Source organism: Mesoplodon mirus, assembly GCF_964341445.2.
Source record: "Mesoplodon mirus genome assembly, chromosome: 11".
NCBI lineage: Eukaryota > Metazoa > Chordata > Mammalia > Artiodactyla > Ziphiidae > Mesoplodon > Mesoplodon mirus.
Window position 1 is genome coordinate 60,529,668 of NC_138987.1, and position 18,527 is coordinate 60,548,194.

The 18,527-nt window shown below is 52.0% G+C and overlaps 1 protein-coding gene across 2 annotated transcripts; it reads left to right on the forward strand.

Moving 5' to 3' along the window:
* The first annotated feature begins 558 nt into the window (after nucleotides 1-558).
* ERBB3 (erb-b2 receptor tyrosine kinase 3) lies at nucleotides 559-18,005 on the forward strand. 2 transcript variants are annotated; one of them, XM_082635053.1, is made up of 28 exons: nucleotides 559-726; nucleotides 4,516-4,667; nucleotides 5,187-5,373; nucleotides 6,092-6,217; nucleotides 6,835-6,900; nucleotides 7,073-7,191; nucleotides 7,300-7,441; nucleotides 7,811-7,924; nucleotides 8,033-8,153; nucleotides 9,761-9,834; nucleotides 9,974-10,064; nucleotides 10,311-10,516; nucleotides 10,721-10,853; nucleotides 11,061-11,151; nucleotides 11,376-11,530; nucleotides 11,932-11,985; nucleotides 12,328-12,469; nucleotides 13,071-13,190; nucleotides 13,316-13,414; nucleotides 13,605-13,790; nucleotides 13,953-14,108; nucleotides 14,355-14,430; nucleotides 14,613-14,759; nucleotides 15,073-15,170; nucleotides 15,267-15,455; nucleotides 15,616-15,687; nucleotides 15,897-16,191; nucleotides 16,379-18,005. In XM_082635053.1, the coding sequence occupies exons 1-28, from the start codon at nucleotides 645-647 to the stop codon at nucleotides 16,900-16,902; spliced, it is 4,017 nt and encodes a 1,338-aa protein (XP_082491179.1). In that variant the 5' UTR covers nucleotides 559-644; the 3' UTR covers nucleotides 16,903-18,005. The 2 variants fall into 2 exon arrangements, with proteins under 2 accessions (XP_082491179.1, XP_082491180.1); XM_082635054.1 differs by having other exon boundaries at nucleotides 15,897-16,028; nucleotides 16,379-16,584.
* The last annotated feature ends 522 nt before the right edge of the window (nucleotides 18,006-18,527 follow it).

Consider the following 18,527-nt stretch of genomic DNA (forward strand, 5'->3'; position numbering starts at 1 on the left):
AGGGTGCATGAGTTATGGGGTTTCGAGGCGGTTCCGGGGAAACTGAGGTGGCCTGAGCGGGCGGCAAAAACACCCTCCCCCTCAAAAACACACTCGGAGAGAAACATTCACATTCAGACGGAAAATCCCCCAAGTGACCCAACCGGCTAGGGGAGTTGAGTGATTTGGTTAGTGGGCGAGGCCAACTCGCAGGGGGTCGGGCTTTGGAGCGGTCTCCCCACCCCCATTACCTTTCTCCTTTGGAAGCATTTGGGGGCGTTTGGAATCTTGGCCTCCCCTTACTTCAGCTCCCGGAGAAAAATTAGGGCGAGACCCGTCCTGGATCTGCGCGGCCAAGTTGCCGGGCACTGGGGCGTGGGGCGCGCTCGGGGCGGGCCGCCGAGGCTCCAGCAATCGCTACTCCAGCCTCGCGCCCGAGGGGGCGCGGCCGAGATTCACCCCCTCCCCCTGCGCTCCCTTGCAGACTACACCCCTCCCCTGCCATCCCGCCCCAAACTCCGGCTCCGGCTCCGGTTGCAGTTTGCAACCTCCTCTGCCGCCGCTACCAAGTCTCCGGCGGCTCAGGTGGCTCCGCTTAGATGTCCTAGTCCAGGGCCGCCCCCCGGCCGGATTGGGCTGGGCTCCCCTCACTCTCCGCTGGAGTCATGAGAGCGAACGGGGCTCTGCAGGTGCTGGGCTTCCTCCTCAGCCTGGCCCGGGGCTCCGAGGTGGGCAACTCGCAGGCAGGTAAGCGGTGAGGGAGCACCGGCAGGCTCGGAACCTGGGATTCCGAGCCAAATTCGCGGGGTGCCGGAGGCCAGGGGCAGGAGCTCGGGCTGTGCGAGGCTGGGGGTGCGGAGCCCCGCGCGCTGGGGCCCCCTGGGCGGAGACCGTCAGGATCAGGTTCTCGGCGTGGTCCGGGCGGGGACGGGATTCCCGGACCACTACCTTGCCCCGGCCACCTCCCCCCTGCCGTGTCGCGGACCCTCTGATTTGTCTCTCCGGATAGGGCTGATGCTGAAATAGTTCACACTTCTGAGGGGCCCTGCAGGGAGGGGAGCTGGGACCTCTATTCTGTAAACGTGAGGGGATGATTGGAGGTGGAGATCTTGGAAAGAGCGGGGCAGGGAAGGGGGGTGGTTCTCGGTTTGCTCCCAACCTCCTGCCCCCAGGGGCTCAAAAACCTCCAGTTTTGTTGTTTTGCCGGCAGGGCGGAGCTGTGGAAGGGGGGAGGTTGTTGTTGTCTACTGTTGGAAAACAAGAGAGGCACCTCCTCTTCCGTGAGTGGGCCTGCCCTGTGGAGAGCTGAGATTAACCCAAGGGCCAAGTCCAGGTGACAGCAGGGTGAGAGGCCCCACAGAGGCTGACTGGCCTCTTTCTCTCAAAATAATAAAGTTAACTGGTCCCCGACTTGACCAAACTTTTCTTGTCAAGACCCAGATCAATTCAACTAATACTTATTGAGCATCTACTATGTACAAAGCACTGAGCCAAGAGCTATAGGGTCAAGGACTTCCAGATGCTATTTCTCTCTGTCTTTTCTCTCCCCAACCTGAGGGCCAACAGGGCACCTGTCCTGTCTTCTGAGCCCCCTGTCCTTGGGGGGGCTCCTTCTTAGGCCCAGAGTCCCCCCACCCCCCTTCTGTTTATTGTCTGGCTGTCTCTGGCAGTCTAGACAAGAGTCAGATTGCTCTGCTGTTCCTCCTCCCACTCCCATGCCAGCTGAGCCCACCTCTTTGGGGTGTCTCTGGGACCATGGACACCTGAGGGGTGCTGGGGCTGCTGGCATTGGAGGAACCCTGTTGATTTCCTCCCCTCCCCACAGATCTCAGCTTGGGGTTTGGCACAGTCAGGGCCCCTTCCCCAGGGTGGGAGTGGGAGAAACACCTGTGCTTCCCTCACAGTTGCTGGGCCTAAATTTAGACCCTGGGATCTTGAGATGTGAACACTCCCAGCTGGTGGAGGGCGGGGGTCTGGGGATTGGAGTGGGAGAGACTGAGTAAAGTGACTGTATCACTGTCCCATCCAGACCCCTGGAATCTTCAGCTGGGAACCCAGGAGTCCCAGATCCTGGCCACCTTCCCTGAGGGAGACAGGAGGCAGGCATGGTTGGGTCTCTTTACCCTTTATCTGGATCCTGCAGCCTCTGGGCATCCGGCCCTGTCTCAGTCCTTCTATAGCCCCTTTGTCCTGGCTGTGATGGGGGGTGGGGGACTTTGGAGAGGAGGCCTCTGGTTAAGGAGGGGCTGGAGATTCTTGCTGGGACCCACCCCAGTGCTCTTTACCAAGGGGGGGGTCTGTGCCACTCGCCCTCCCTGTGCCCCTAATCCCTGCGTAGAGCAGGGACTTTCTAACTCCCCTACCCCTCCTTTCCTCCCCAGGCTGCCTGGTTCCTCCTCAGAGGTGTTGTTCATACTCTCTTCCCACCCAGCCCTTTGCTCCTATTTGTGTAATATGGACTTTACCCTCAGGGTGGCAGGGAACTGGGATCTCGAACACTGTAGCCTCCCAAGCACAGACACAAAGTTTGCACAAACACATATGCGCAGGTGGAATGGATGGGGCCACCTGAAATACTTCCAAATAAGGAAACCCAAGGACAGAACCAGTGTAGATTTCTGGGCCAGTAGGAGAGCTGTGTACGTGTACGAGTACGTGTGTGTGTGTGTGTGTGTGTGTGTGTGTGTGTGTGTACACGCACACACCCCACTTCCCTGTGCAGAAATCGTGGCTCCTCCCTTATCAGGGGAGAAGGGTTGGCGCCTTGACTTGGAAGAGGGGGTGTCCTGCCAGGAAGGGGATTGGGGTGGCGCTGTTCCAGCAACGACTAACCTCCTAGTCATTTAGTTTTCAACCCAAGGACCCTAGAGTTCCCAGGCTCCTCTGGGAGCTCCCGGCCTGTTTACCCCTCTGCTGGGTCTAGCTCACCCCTTTCCCTTCATGGGGTGTGATAGGGAATGGGAGCCCTTCAAAGGTCAGGTGGTCAGACTAGGGGTGCATCTAGGAGGAGGGGTTGGGGCCTCACCAATCTCCCTCCATTCACTCCTGCCTCCCACTAGGCTGCCACTGCCTCAGGGAAGGGTGGCTGGGACAGGTGGTATCTACCCCCACTCCCCGCAGTCTTTCACTGAGCCAGAGGAGAGACAAGGGGTAGGGCTTTAGGGTCCAACATTTCCCATAGCCCCTATGTCCTCCATACTTACAAAGTAAAGTGAGCCCCCAAGACTGACATGCCTCACGTACCTCGAGTCTAGGCTCTCCCTAATGTGAGTGAGAGTGCCATGTTGGAAGGATTCTTTTTTTTTTTATTTTTTTTTAATTTTATTTATTTTTGGCTGTGTTGGGTCTTTGTTTTCTGGGCAAGGGATTTCTCTAGTTGCGGCAAGTGGGGGCCACTCTTCATCGCAGTGCGTGGGCCTCTGTCTATCGCGGCCTCTCTTGTTGCGGAGCACAAGCTCCAGACGCGCAGGCTCAGTAGTTGTGGCTCACGGGCCCAGTTGCTCCACGACATGTGGGATCTTCCCAGACCGGGGCTCGAACCCGTGTCCCCTGCATTGGCAGGCAGATTCTCAACCACTGCGCCACCAGGCAAGCCCTGGAAGGCTTCTTAATGAATCTCCTCTGACAATGAAATTGGGTAGAAGGCTTAGAATGGAGAGAGTCGGCTGCTGTTTCCATCCGGCTTCTCTGTATTTGCTGAAAAATACTCTAGGGCTGGAAAGTGTGCTGCTGAGGGAGTTGGAGTGGGCTGGGATGGGGAACAGAGTGAGAGGAAAGCCAAAGTTGATGAAGGGGGTGCGAGGTGGGCGGTCAGCTCCCTATCTTCCAGCTTTATAGACAGAGCTCACACTGAGCCCCCCACGCCACCACCAGAGGCCCCCTGCCAGTGAGGTCACTCGTCTGAGCCCAAGGCTTGAGGGGAGAGAGGGGGGCTGCGGCTGAGGACAGGGTGTCTGGGGACAGGGTGGGGCAGCCCCCTCCTCCTAAATAGAATCGCCTCATTGTGGGCCGTACCGTGGCCCCAGGCACTGCCCCCGCCCTCTGCCCCCATCCCACCCTCAGTAGACACAATAGGGGCTGTGTGCTGCCCCAAAGAGATATTTATTCCAGGACCTAGAGAGGCAGGATGGGGGTAGAGAAGTGCCCTGGTTGGAGCGGGGGAAGGGAAGAGGAGGGTAACCAAGCTGCGGTCCTTTTCTAACTTCTTTCTAGGGAGGGGAAAACAACCCCACATCCTCCTTGATTAACTCGTTAGCACCTAAAGTAGTACCCAGTAGAGGCACAGAGGAGGCCCAGGTGGGAAAAGGAGATCTTTTCACCTTCCTGTTCAGGGGGCCAGTGAAGGGATTCTGGGAAAAGAGGAAGTTTAGGCTCTCAGTCCGGCCTTGGCATCTGCCTCTAGGGCGGAGGGTTGGAGGCAGCTGCCTCTGATTGTGCTAAATGTTACTGGAAGAGGGCAACCAAGGGGTGGTCTTGGGGGACGGGGCTGAAAACTTGTGTCCAGGCCTCTGCCATTCTTACCTCCACTTGGAACAGTGTGCCCTGGGACTCTGAATGGGCTGAGTGTGACCGGCGATGCCGAGAACCAGTACCAGACACTGTACAAGCTCTACGAGAGGTGTGAGGTGGTGATGGGGAACCTGGAGATCGTGCTCACAGGACACAATGCTGACCTCTCCTTCCTGCAGGTTAGAGTGCCGACCTCCTTCCTCGACCTCTTCCCCCTTGTCCTCCCTACAGAAGCCTCTTTCCTGTCCTCAGGGCTGGAGTTGAGCATTCCTAAGACTCCATGGTTTCTAAGATCCAAGCCAGTGTGTTTATGGGGCAGTGATTGGAATCTGGGGCCCGTGGACTGGTCGCTGTAGCCGGGGATGCACAGGGGCTGGCCCTGAGAAGGGGGCAGGGGCAGGGTGGGGTTCTGCACCAGGGACCAAGAGTTACCTGAGGAGGTGAGGAAGGGATAAGCAAGGACCTTCCTGGCCTGAGGAGCCCTGAGAAGGAAAGGCTAGGAGCCTAGAATTCCTTGGTCATTTCTGCAGCTTGTCTTCACTTGCAGAAGTCGTGTGGCGCCTGCTACTCCCTACTCCAAAACAGGACTTGGAAAAAATTAGAGGAGCTAGAGCTTCCTCAGTGCCTTAGGGAGGGAAAGCGGATTGAGACTTCTTGCCCCGCTCTCCCTCTCACCCACACGATCTGCTCCATCACAGTGGATCCGAGAAGTGACCGGCTACGTCCTTGTGGCCATGAATGAGTTCTCTACGCTGCCACTGCCCAACCTCCGAGTGGTGCGGGGGACCCAGGTCTACGATGGGAAGTTTGCCATCTTTGTCATGTTGAACTACAACACCAACTCCAGCCATGCTCTGCGCCAGCTCCGCTTTACTCAGCTCACTGGTCAGTTCCTGGTGATTCCTTCCAGGCCTGCCCCTCAGCCAACCTGCTGACAGGTGCCTCTTTGATGATGACCCAAGACTACTCCCTCTGAGTACGCCCGTTCAAGGTGCCCACCACCTTGACCACCACGGTCTAAAGGTCCACTCCTCCTTAAATGATAGAGGGCCCTAACAGGGAGCTGAGGCATCTGTCCCCGGGGAGGGTCCTTATGTCCTGGTGGGGCTGGAGTTGGAGCTGAGGCTGTTATACATTCTTCTAGCTTCCGAGCACAGTGTCCCTTGATGTCCCTCCTTCCCTGGGAATGGGAATCCTCCCTCCCGCCCTCACAAGTCGCCCCAAGCTGGAGGACTAGAGGGGTTAAATACCACCTGGCCACCTTCTAATTCTGCCTGTCCCAGTCAGTTGAAAAACACACAGGTGGGGCACGCGGGGGTGGGGAGGTGTGGATTTGAGTCAGGGATCTACTCTCCTTCTTTCCCTTCCCCTCCCCCACTCGCTAAACCGGATCTGGACAGGTGTCTGAGGAGGCAAGGCTTTCTTTCGGCCGCTCCTCCTCTTACAAGGCGCCTCCTCTGCAGTTTGGATTTAATTGGACACATCCGTCTGCCCACGTCCTCTGCTCCTGACTCGAGTGGCCTTTCAGACTGGTGGGGAGGCAGGGAGAAGGAGGACTTCCCCGACTAGCCCTTGACCCTGGCACTTCTCTTCCCTACCTCAGAGATTCTGTCAGGGGGCGTTTACATTGAGAAGAATGATAAACTTTGTCACATGGACACAGTTGACTGGAGGGACATCGTGCGGGACCGAGACGCCGAGATAGTGGTGAAGGACAATGGCAGGACCTGTGAGTGTCCATGATCAAAACCGCCCCCTTGCCCCCACCCAACCAGAGCGACTCCTTTCCCCTCATCAATATGTCCCTAATGTGGGCCCAGCTGCCACTGAACAAACCTCAGGCTCTAACCCAAGGAGCCTGCCAGGAGGGAGGAGGTCAGTCCCCTAAACCCGAACCGCAGAAGCAGCGTGGGGAGGAAAGGGGCTAAAGAGCTCTGTGCTCTGAGTGGGAAGCCAGGTCTCTGGACTGCACATCCATTTCTCTTTCCACTCCAACATCGTTCCTTCTTGGAACCTACCTAGCCCTGACCGCAGTCTGCCGCTCCCTGTCCACTCACGCACACATATTCCTACTGGGTTCAGTTTGCCAAATTCCTGGGTTGGGACTGGGCTGAGTGAGGCATGTGCCCCAGGCCCTCCCCTCGTTGCCCTGTGGGTGGTGTGGAGGCGCGGCTCCACCCCTTGCTGACAGGTTCACTTGAGCCCAGCCCAGCTCCTCTGGGGCAAGGAGGGATGCTGCCCTGGCTCTCCGCTTCCCGGGACTGGGTGCCTGTGTGCTGACATCATACCCTGTTGATTTAAGCAAGCCTTTTTGACGCCGCTTGTGCTACTTTCCCTCCCAACCAGGTCCCCCCTGTCATGAGGTCTGCAAGGGGCGATGCTGGGGTCCTGGACCAGAAGACTGCCAGACACGTGGGTTTACTTCATTTTAAAGACTTCAAACTCACATACACTTTCATATCCTTGCCCACCCCAGCCTGTGTCGACCAGGGGTAGCGATGAGCCTATAAGGCAAGAGGGTGAGAGATAGCCTCAGAATACAGTCCTGTAAGCCCTGACAGCTGTGCTTTCTCTCCGTCCGTAGTGACCAAGACCATCTGTGCCCCTCAGTGTAACGGTCACTGCTTTGGGCCGAACCCCAACCAGTGCTGCCACGACGAGTGTGCAGGGGGCTGCTCGGGCCCTCAGGACACAGACTGCTTTGTACGTACTGTTACCACTGCTTGCCTGTTCTGAAATGGGATGTGGGCTTTGGGGAGGAAGTAGGGGTCCATATGTAACATGAGTCTTATGAGCCTTCTGTGTTCCTAGGCCTGCCGGCTCTTCAATGACAGTGGAGCCTGTGTACGCCAGTGTCCACAGCCTCTTGTCTACAACAAGCTAACTTTCCAGCTGGAACCCAATCCCCACACCAAGTATCAGTACGGAGGAGTTTGTGTAGCCAGCTGTCCCCGTAAGTGTCTGAAGGGAAGGAACAATGGTAGTGCAACCAGGATTTAGATGAAATTTTAGGAGGCAAAATGGATCAAGTTGGGTGGTTAATAGAGGATATAGAGGGCAATTGGTTGTGATCATCTAGTCACCCCTAATGAATGACCCCTATGTCCCGTTCCCGCATCTATCTCCCCATGATTTCCAGCAATTGCTTCTAGTTCTGCTCTTTGGATCCAAAGAGCAAAGGGCCTTTCTAATCCATGAGACAGCACTTAAGGAACCTCGGGTGGTCGATTGGAGCAAATGCAGTGCAGAGCAGGAGGAAGGAGGTTGTTGGTAGTTGGCAGTGTTCCTCCCTCACCTCTAATGGTGCCCTCCTCCCTCCTAGATAACTTTGTGGTGGATCAAACGTCTTGTGTCAGGGCTTGTCCTCCTGACAAAATGGAAGTAGATAAAAATGGACTCAAGATATGTGAACCTTGTGGGGGTCTGTGCCCCAAAGGTGAGTAAGAGATGGTAAGGAGTTGGTGAAGAGATACCCTTTCCCCTGAGACTACTCAGACTCCACCCCCCACACCCCCTCCCCAGTGAGGCTCTTCTGTGTTTACAGCTTGTGAGGGGACGGGCTCTGGGAGCCGCTTCCAGACTGTGGACTCGAGCAACATTGATGGATTTGTGAACTGCACCAAGATCCTGGGCAACCTGGACTTTCTTATCACCGGCCTCAATGGGTTAGAGATTCTGCTTTCATCCCCTGATCCCCCACCCCATTCACCCGCTCACGGTTCATTACATTGGTTCAAGCCTTTGTATGTGGAGCTGATCAGGAATCTAGATCATAAAATCTTAGAGGTCACAAAGGACCTGACAGTGCTTAACTCCCCAGGCAGGGCTTGAATCCCCTCAGATACCCCTAAGCAATCTAGCCAGCTGAGTGGCAAGGGACAGGGACACTGTGTCCTCCTTCTTAAAGGTTTCTAAATGTTCATACTTAAATTAGATGAAAATCTGTCTCATGACTTCCAGCTGTTTCCCCTAGTTCTGCTTCTTGGTTTGGAGCCACAAAGAGCAAAGGGACATTCTAATCCATAGGACAGCATTTACAGTGAGTGAGTAAGTGAGTGAGTGTGTGTGTGCGTGTGTGTGTGAGTGTGTGAAACGTTAGGGCCACCTGTCTACTTTGGACAAAATTTTAGATCTAAAGTTGCAAAAATTGTATAAAGATTTCCCATACACTCTTTATTCAGATCCCCCAAATGTTACCAATGTACCACGTTTATCATTTCTGTCTCTATACACCACACACACTATATATACATGCTCTTGTTTTTCTGAACCACTTGAAGGTAAATTTCCAGACATGGTGTCCCCTCACCCGTTACATTTCAGTGTGTATTCCTTGAAAACAAGAACATTTTCTTACAAAACCATAGTACAATTGTTTAAATCGGGAAATTAGCATTGATACAAAATGTTATCTAATCTACAGACCTTAATCAGATTTCGCTAATAGTCTTGCTCACAGTCCTGGATCACACATTTACATTTGGTGTCTCTTCAGTCTCCTTTAATCTGTCACAGTTCATGACCTTGACATTGCCGATGAGTACAGGTCAGGTAATTGGTAGTATGTTCCTCAGTTGGGGTTTATCTAATGTTGCCTCACACTTAGATTCAAGTTATGCATTTTTGATAGGAATACTACATATGTATTCTCAGTGCATAGATAAAGGAGGCACATGATGTTGATTTGTTCCATCATTGGTGATGATACCTCTGGTCACTTGGTTAAAGTGGCGTCTACCAGCTTTTCTACTGTAAAGTTACTGTTTTCCCTTTGCAATTAATAAGTATCTTGTGGGGAGATATTTGCCTGAAGCAGTTTTTATGAGAATTGCCAAATGATGATTTTCTAACTCCATTATTCCTCCTGTATTTATTTGTTGGCATTCTCGTGTTAGGGAGAGCCTTCCCTTCCTGTTTATTTACTTACTTGTTTGTGTGTTTAATCTGTGTGGATACTTGTTTTAGTCAACATTTCAGAGTCTCTTACAATCATTATTCCAGTTGTCCTTGGTCTGCTCATTGTGGGGCCCCTTCATGATGGCTCCTGTGTTCTTTGGGCTTATACCCCTCATGCTTTGAGCATTTCCTTACTTTTTTGCACAGGATGCTGTAAGCTCATGTTATATTTCTCCTGCCTCAGCCATTTCTCCGAAGAGTCCTGTTTCCTTTTAGTGGAGAACGCTATTTGGAAACTAAGTCCTGAGGCTATGCATGCTCACTGCTACTTGGTTATGCCTCTACCTTGTTGACTGGTTTTTACTGTTCTCCTCAGAGACCCCTGGCACAAGATTCCTGCTCTGGACCCTGAGAAGCTCAATGTCTTCCGGACAGTGCGGGAAATCACAGGTGAATGGGAGGAGAGCCTGCCCTTACTGAGTATACCACTTGAGAAAATCATGTGCCAGGCATCAGGGGAGGGACCAGGCAAACCTGAGAAAGGTAGGGGAGGGGCTGCCCACTCATATGCCCCTCTCCAACCCCTCAGGTTACCTGAACATCCAGTCCTGGCCTCCCCACATGCACAACTTCAGTGTCTTTTCCAACCTGACAACCATTGGGGGCCGAAGCCTCTACAAGTGAGTAAGGGGTGTGGAGGTCGTCGCACCTCTGGGCAAAGAACCCAGTTTCTCAGGCATCCTTGAGTGAAATACAAGGCATGGTCTCATACAGCGGGAGTTTGATGGGGCAAAGGCTAAAGGAGGGGGTAGTCCCTCTCAGTGGGTTGATTAGCCCAGAGCAAATTTGTTGAATGGAAATGAACCCACTGCGTGCTCAGTTTTTCCTCTGTAGTCTCCCCTCTCATCCAGTCTCCTTGTTCTCAGCCGGGGCTTCTCACTGTTGATCATGAAGAACTTGAATGTAACATCTCTGGGCCTCCGATCCTTGAAAGAAATTAGTGCTGGGCGTATCTACATAAGTGCCAATCGACAGCTTTGCTACCACCATTCTTTGAACTGGACCAGGCTGCTTCGGGGGCCTTCGGAAGAGAGACTGGACATCAAGCATAATCGGCCCCGCAGAGACTGCGGTGAGGGAAAGGGCCCATGGACGGGGCGGTGGAATCAGGCAGGAGACGGGTATGAGGGCTGCTCTGCCCTGCAAGTGGGAGTACGGATGGGGGACAGAGCCAAGGAGAGGGGGACATTAGGCTGGAAGCAGTAATGAGCAAGAGTTCAGGAAAAGCCTTGTTAGGAGACCTCAGACTCCTCCTAACCCACCCCTTCCTTTCCAGTGGCAGAAGGCAAAGTGTGTGACCCACTGTGCTCCTCTGGGGGATGCTGGGGCCCAGGCCCCAGTCAGTGCCTATCTTGTCGAAACTACAGCCGAGGAGGAGTCTGTGTGACCCACTGCAACTTTCTGAATGGGTACAGTGAGGGGGGAGAGTCAAGAAGGGGATGGGGGATGTACCCGAGGGATGGGGCTGTTCAGGTGTCACCTGAAAGGCTTTAGACAACCTTCTGTATATGTCTTGGTGGGAATTAGGTAGGAGGCCCTGTGGTTGGGGGAACAGAGCATAAAGGTCAGGCCTTGGAAGTGACCCACCTCCCTTTACCCCCGGCCCCCCACTGCAGGGAGCCTCGTGAGTTTGCCCATGAAGCTGAATGCTTTTCCTGCCACCCGGAATGCCAACCCATGGAGGGCACTACCACGTGCAATGGCTCGGTACAGTAGCAGCACCAGGATCTCTAAGGGAGAGAGGGCGGGGCAACACTGGAGGGTCTAGGGAATGATATGGCCACATTTCAAGGCCATAGAGAGGCACAGGGAGGCCAGATAATGCTAGGGTCTGTGAATGGAGGGTCCTAAATGGCTGGGCTAGATCTTGTTGGGAAGTATGGAATTGATGTTGGAATACCATACTTCCTGACCTTCTCTCTTCCACCCAGGGCTCTGATGCTTGTGCCCAGTGTGCCCATTTTCGAGATGGGCCCCACTGTGTGAGCAGCTGCCCCTTTGGAGTCCTCGGTGCCAAGGGCCCCATCTACAAGTACCCAGATGCTCAGAATGAATGTCGGCCCTGTCATGAGAACTGCACCCAGGGGTCAGTGATGGGATGATAAAAGGGTGTTGGCGGAGGGGTAAGAGTACAGAGCTAGAGGGAAAGAAGATGGTGAGGGGAGCAGAAAGAAAAAAGGAACTATGACTTAAGAACCACTCCCAGCTGTGTAGTGAAGGATAGGAGAAAGGGAAACTCAGTAACAGCACAAAATGATGCTACAAGGGGAACCTAGAATAACCTCAGCTCAAGGGAGTTTCATTCAAGAGAGGGACTCAGGGAGGATTGGTGAGCCAGAGATGGGAGCCATGTCTTGGGATATGCTTTGGGCTTCAGGATGGGATGCCATGGTAGGGTCTGAAACAATGTACGTTGAGACTGTTGGAATTGAGCTTCCTGTGGAAGTCTACCAAGCTCCCATTTAAGGAGGTGACTTTCTTCTCCAGGTGTAAGGGACCAGAGCTACAAGACTGTTTAGGCCAAACACTGGCACTGATCAGGTATGGTGGGCTTGGAGATTTAGGGAGCTGGGAATATTTGGGGAAGGGCCGTTACCTCCTGGGAATATTAAGTCTCTATTCATTCTGGCCTTCTATATACAGGCTATTATCACTGGACTTGGAGACATAAGAATCCAGGCTTCTGGTCTTCCCTTCCTAAGATTAACTTGCAGTAGTCTTGGGTTGGAGATTGAGGTTAACCCCTTCATTGCTCAGGGATATATGTAGATGTGAATGTTAACTTCTTGCCCCAGATCTGCGCTATACCTTTAGTACAGGTGTAAATGACATTTGTAAGGGAAGTGTAGACACAGGATAATTCTGGGTTTCTCTGTCCCACAGCAAAACCCATCTGGCAATGGCTTTAACAGTGGTGGTAGGATTGGCGGTGATTTTCCTGATCCTGGGCAGCACTTTTCTCTATTGGCGTGGGCGCCGGATTCAGAATAAGAGGGCTATGAGGCGCTACTTGGAACGGGGTGAGGTGAGTGCCTATCTTACCCTTGAAACATACCCTATACCATCACCCTTTTAAGATCCTCTTCCTTCCCCAGAGCTTTGATCCCTTTTTTCAAGGAGGTAGTATGGTCCATTAGAAAGGACTCTGGCCAGAGAAATGGGAGACATGAATTCTAGTCCTGATTTTTCCATTAATTTGCCGTATGACTTTGAAGAAGTTAGCTTCCTTCTCTGTGCCTCAGTTTATGCATGTATACAGAGGAAATAATAACATTCATCCTTACAAGATGGCTGTAAGGGTGAAAGGGGATGATGTATGTGAAAGTGCTTTGAAAAACAGAGAGAATTGTATAAAAGTACTCAAGGTGATAGTATTACCAACTCTCTCCCATCAAAGGGAAAACCTGACCGTCTTGATTTCTGGTCTCATGAACACAAACGACTTCCTCAATCCTCAGGTCTTTTATTCCCCCATATGCCTGCAATGCTTTCCAAGACTAGAGACATTCCTCCTCCTGCTCCCACCCCTTTGGGCTTTGCTGCTCTTGGCATCCACCTCTGGGGAGGGGGTTGGAGAGGGACATGGGAGTGAGCTTTCCTGAGTACCTCCTTTCCATCTGTTCCAGAGCGTAGAGCCTCTGGATCCCAGTGAGAAGGCTAACAAAGTCTCGGCCAGAATCTTCAAAGAAACAGAGCTGAAGAAGCTTAAAGTGCTGGGCTCGGGCGTCTTCGGAACTGTGCACAAAGTGAGTGGCCCACAGGAAGTCTGGGGAGGTGGGAAAAGGATCTAGGGCAAAGGAGGGAAAGATTCAGAGACAGGACTAGCCTGGGGAGAATGACCTTAGGCTGACTCCTGTCCAAAATTTCCCAGGGAGTGTGGATTCCTGAGGGTGAATCGATCAAGATTCCAGTCTGCATTAAAGTCATTGAGGACAAGAGTGGACGGCAAAGTTTTCAAGCTGTGACGGACGTAAGTGAAGGCAAGGTGTTCTGTGTGCCACTAGGAGAGGGTTGATATTAGATACGATTATGTAGAAGCACGGTCTTGTGTTAGCAGATACTGTGTTAGCCATGTTGATGTCTTCGAATATTGGGGGAGCCCTGGTCTGGTTTTATGTGACCCTGTTTGTTCCCAGGATGACCTTTCTTGTGTCTCTTAGCATATGCTGGCCATTGGCAGCCTCGACCATGCCCACATTGTACGGCTGCTGGGACTGTGCCCAGGGTCATCTCTGCAGCTCATCACTCAGTACCTGCCTCTGGGCTCCCTGCTGGATCATGTGAGACAACACCGTGGGGCACTGGGGCCACAGCTGCTGCTCAACTGGGGAGTACAAATTGCCAAGGTGAGTGAGAGGAGACTGGAGGAGTTCTAAGATGAAACTGCCTGCGGGCCCACAGGGAGGGGACCAGGAGGTTCAAGTGTTGAGAGGTGCCTTAGGGTTTGAGGTGATTCTGAAGCTCAAGGACCAATTTCCCCAACCTTGAGAATACTTCCTTCCCTATAGGGAATGTACTACCTTGAGGAACATGGTATGGTGCACAGGAACCTGGCTGCCCGAAATGTGCTACTGAAGTCACCCAGTCAAGTTCAGGTGGCAGATTTTGGGGTTGCTGACTTGCTGCCCCCTGATGATAAGCAGCTACTGCACAGTGAGGCCAAGGTAAAGTGACACAAAGGCTGGGTAAGGAGGCAGGGGTGGAGTGAAACATGGGGACGGGAAGCACTCTGTGGTCTCTTTGAGAGGCCAGCAGATTCTGCAGGGTTAGTCCAAGGAGAAGAACCTGGAGATGCCAGAAATAAAAGTTTAGAGAGCAACAAAGAAAAGAACGATAGAGAACATGGGTTTAGAAATGCTAAGAAAATGTGTGGAAATCAGCTGGTGACACCTTTGTCTTTAATCCCCCAGACTCCAATTAAGTGGATGGCCCTCGAGAGTATCCACTTTGGGAAATACACACACCAGAGTGACGTCTGGAGCTATGGTCAGTCCATCTGGATGCCCACCATACCATCACTGGCCCAAATTCCAAAGATGCCTTTTGAGACCCTTTCTTAGAATCTCTAAGCCCTTCATATCCTGGGTCAGATCAAGTTCTGCCTTCCCTTCATCTGCATGCCCATGTCTACTATTTTGCCATCAATTAGTCATGTCTTCCTATACCAGGAGTGACAGTTTGGGAGCTGATGACCTTTGGGGCAGAGCCCTATGCAGGGCTGCGACTGGCTGAAGTACCGGATCTGCTGGAGAAGGGGGAGCGGTTGGCACAGCCCCAGATCTGTACCATTGATGTCTACATGGTCATGGTCAAGTGTAAGTTACCTGCTGATCTCAGCCTTTTTTTTTTTTACTCCATTATTGCTTCATTGGACTGAAAACCTAAAAGGCATAGATAAACAATGCTCAGTGATGAAAAGTGAATACCCAGAACAGCAGTGCATGCCCCAAATGGTCTCCACCCAATAAACACTAAGCACTCTCCACATTATTGATGCCGATGGCATCTACGTGGATGTCAGGCTCCCCACACAAAGATGAGGGAACAAAGCGTCAGCCATTTTCTAAGTAGCTTCCCTCCCTACTCCACTCCCCTCTTATCGCACTCCTTCCTACATCTTACCCCCAGGTTGGATGATTGATGAGAACATTCGCCCAACCTTTAAAGAACTAGCCAATGAGTTCACCAGGATGGCCCGAGACCCACCACGGTACCTGGTCATAAAGGTGAGTGGAGATTGGGAGGTGCCAAGGAGATCTAGAGAAAAGGGAACTTGGCTGGAACCAGGATATACCTTAACAATCAACCACCTGCCCTCACAGAGAGAGAGTGGGCCTGGAATTCCGCCTGGGGCAGAGCCCCCTGCTCTGACAAACAAGGAACTGGAGGAAGTAGAGCTGGAGCCAGAACTAGACCTAGACCTGGAGTTGGAGGCAGAGGAGGAGAACTTGGCAACCACACTAGGCTCTGCCCTTAGCCTGCCACTTGGAACACTTACTCGGCCACGTGGGGTAAGATTTTCCAGTTTCCCAAGACTTTCTGCACCCTAAGCCCTCTGTACACCTGTGCCCTCACGAATCCCACAGATGTCCATATTAACTATTCAAAGGCCGCTGTGGTGAGTAGATTTCTCTCTTAATCTAAACTTCTTCCTCACTTTTTTCATCCTAGAGCCAGAGCCTTGTAAGTCCATCATCGGGATATATGCCTATGAACCAGGGGAATCTTGGGGAGGCTGCCCAGGTAAGGTCTGTCTCTTTAAGAGGATGCCAAGAGGCTGGGTGGCAGAGTCTTAGGATTGATAGGGGTAGTGTGGGAGACTTTAAAAACCTCTGAGGTTTAATCAGTATCCTACAAAACAGAAGGCACTGAACGACCCAAGCTCCTTCTAAAACAAATTTCTGTTCTTCCCTCATTTCTGTGTAAATCTCCACTATTATTTTCCTCCTCAGAAGTCTGCAGTTCGTGGGTGTAGTGAACGGTGCCACCGTCCAGCCTCTCTGCACCCAGTGCCACGGGGACGCCTGGCATCAGAGTCATCGGAGGGCCATGTGACAGGCTCCGAGGCTGAGCTCCAGGAGAAGGTATCCATGTGTAGAAGCCGGAGCCGGAGCCCACGGCCACGAGGAGACAGTGCCTACCATTCCCAGCGCCATAGTCTGCTTACTCCTGTCACCCCACAGTCCCCACCAGGGTTAGAGGAAGAGGATGTCAATGGTTATGTCATGCCAGATGCACACCTCAAAGGTGCCTGACTTTCTGTAGCGCTTTCCTCAAATCTTTCTCTAATCCTCCTTCCACAGGCTCCTCTTAATCCTTCTGTCTTCTCTGATCATATCCCTCCCTATTCATTTTTTCCTAAGACTCCCCGACTCCTCACTGCCTATTACAGTGAAGTAATACCACATACCTAGCCTCTCTTCTCAACCCTCAGGTACCTCCTCCCGGGAAGGCACCCTTTCTTCAGTGGGTCTCAGTTCTGTCCTGGGTACTGAAGAAGAAGATGACGACGAGGAGTATGAATATATGAACCGGAGGAGAAAGTGCAGTCCATCTCGTCCCCCTAGGCCAAGTTCCCTTGAGGAGCTGGGTTATGAGTACATGGATGTGGGATCAGACCTCAGTGCTTCCCTGGGCAGCACACAGAGTTGCCCACTCAACCCCGTGCCCACCATGCCCAACGCCAGCACAACTCCGGATGAAGATTATGAATATATGAATCGGCGACGTGGTGGAGGAGGTCCTGGGGGGGATTATGCAGCCATGGAGGCCTGCCCAGCAGCTGAGCAAGGGTATGAAGAAATGAGAGCTTTCCAGGGGCCTGTACACCATGGCCCCCAGGTCCATTATGCCCGCCTCAAAACTCTACGTAGTTTAGAAGCCACTGACTCTGCCTTTGATAACCCCGATTACTGGCATAGCCGGCTTTTCCCCAAGGCTAATGCCCAGAGAACATAACCTCTGCTCACTGAGGTATTCAGGGAGCATTTGATGGCAGCTAGTGCCTCTGGAGGGTACCCCTCTTCTCCTTAGTCCCTCTCCCTCACAGATCTCAGCCCCATTTCCCTAGTCCAAGACAATTCCAATCAACCTTTGGAGGCCTTAAACACTTGGACACAAAATTCTTGTGGTATTAGCCAGCTTTGCACTTTTTCTCTTTCCCAAACCCAGGAAAGGAGATGGTTTTCCCTATTTTATGTGCTTTCCCAAATCCATTCCTCAACTTCCTTGGGGGAACTCCCTGGCGATATGAAGGATTACTCCCCATGTCCCTTTCTCTTAGACTCTGACTTGTTGAGACTAGGCTTTAAAGTGTGCCTTTGTTTCCCATCAGACTTTGAAGGAAGAGGAAAGTGGGGAACCTGGCAGGGGAAAGCAAAATTTTGGCTTGTGACCCTTAACCCCCTAGAAAAAATGAGAAGCTTAAAATCTTGTGAAGAGGTTGGGAATAGATATTAATGATTACTATTAACTGAGCATTTACCATGTGCCGAGCATCATGCTAGACTTTACCAACATTCTCTAACTTAATCGTTGACACCAATTCTGTATGCTAGGTATTATCCCATTTTACAAATAAGGAAACTGAGCCTTAAAGAGATTAAGTAAATCAAGTAGCAGGTCCGGATTCAAGATCTTCCAATGCATGTGCTCTTACTGTAAAGTATCAAGGAAAACTGATATAAGTCAGAGCCCTTGAAGGGGCATTGTCTTGTTTTTGCACTGAATCAAGTCTAACTCCAGCAAGTACAGCCTTCTCCTACACCCAGACTTCTTATCTCAGGAGGTGGGAGTAGGGGGTGGTCAGAAGGAAAAATATAAACCATAACCTACATGTGCTGTATATGATCTCCACCCAAGGGACGGATTCACAGTGGTCCCAAGAGCCGCTTTTAGGAGCTATTCTCATCCAGTAGTGGGAAGCTTCCAGTTGGCATAGAAAGAGGACCCAGCTTCAGACTTCCGTCCCCATGGATGGGAAACTGGGGGTATCTGTTGTTAGCCCTGAAGTTTTTTTGTTTTGTTTTTATACGTCTGAATAAAAATGCCAACGTTTTGCAGTTTCCTGTATGTCAAATAAAAACCTTTAGTGTGTGAGGTAGACCGCCCCTTTTCTCTGTCCCTCAGCAGTGGATAGCTACCACTGTATGCTTCTTTCTCTGTCTCCTGATAGGCCTACTCGGCCCCATGTAGCTTTCTCCAGCCCTACTTTTCCTTATTCCCTTAAGACCAGCATAGGGCACAGTCCTTTTCATTTAAGGGTTTTACTAGGAATCTCTACAGGGCAACCAACTGGGAATAACAAAACAAGCAAAAACAACACGTTTAGGGAAGTTAGAAAAAGCCCTAAGAGGTGGAATACTGAAAACGCAAATGTTTTAGAACTCTCTTTCTCTTAAATCTCTGTGAACACTCCCCCTAGGTGCCACCAAAGCCTGTTGTTAAACAATAGTGCCATCTTCAGTGGGAGTCCGGTCTCTAGATTGGGAGGCTGTAAACGGATAATCCTTCAGAAGTCTGGCTGCTCAGTGAGCCCCTGCTCCACAGACTCCTGATCTCCTACAACCGCTCTGCCCCTCCCG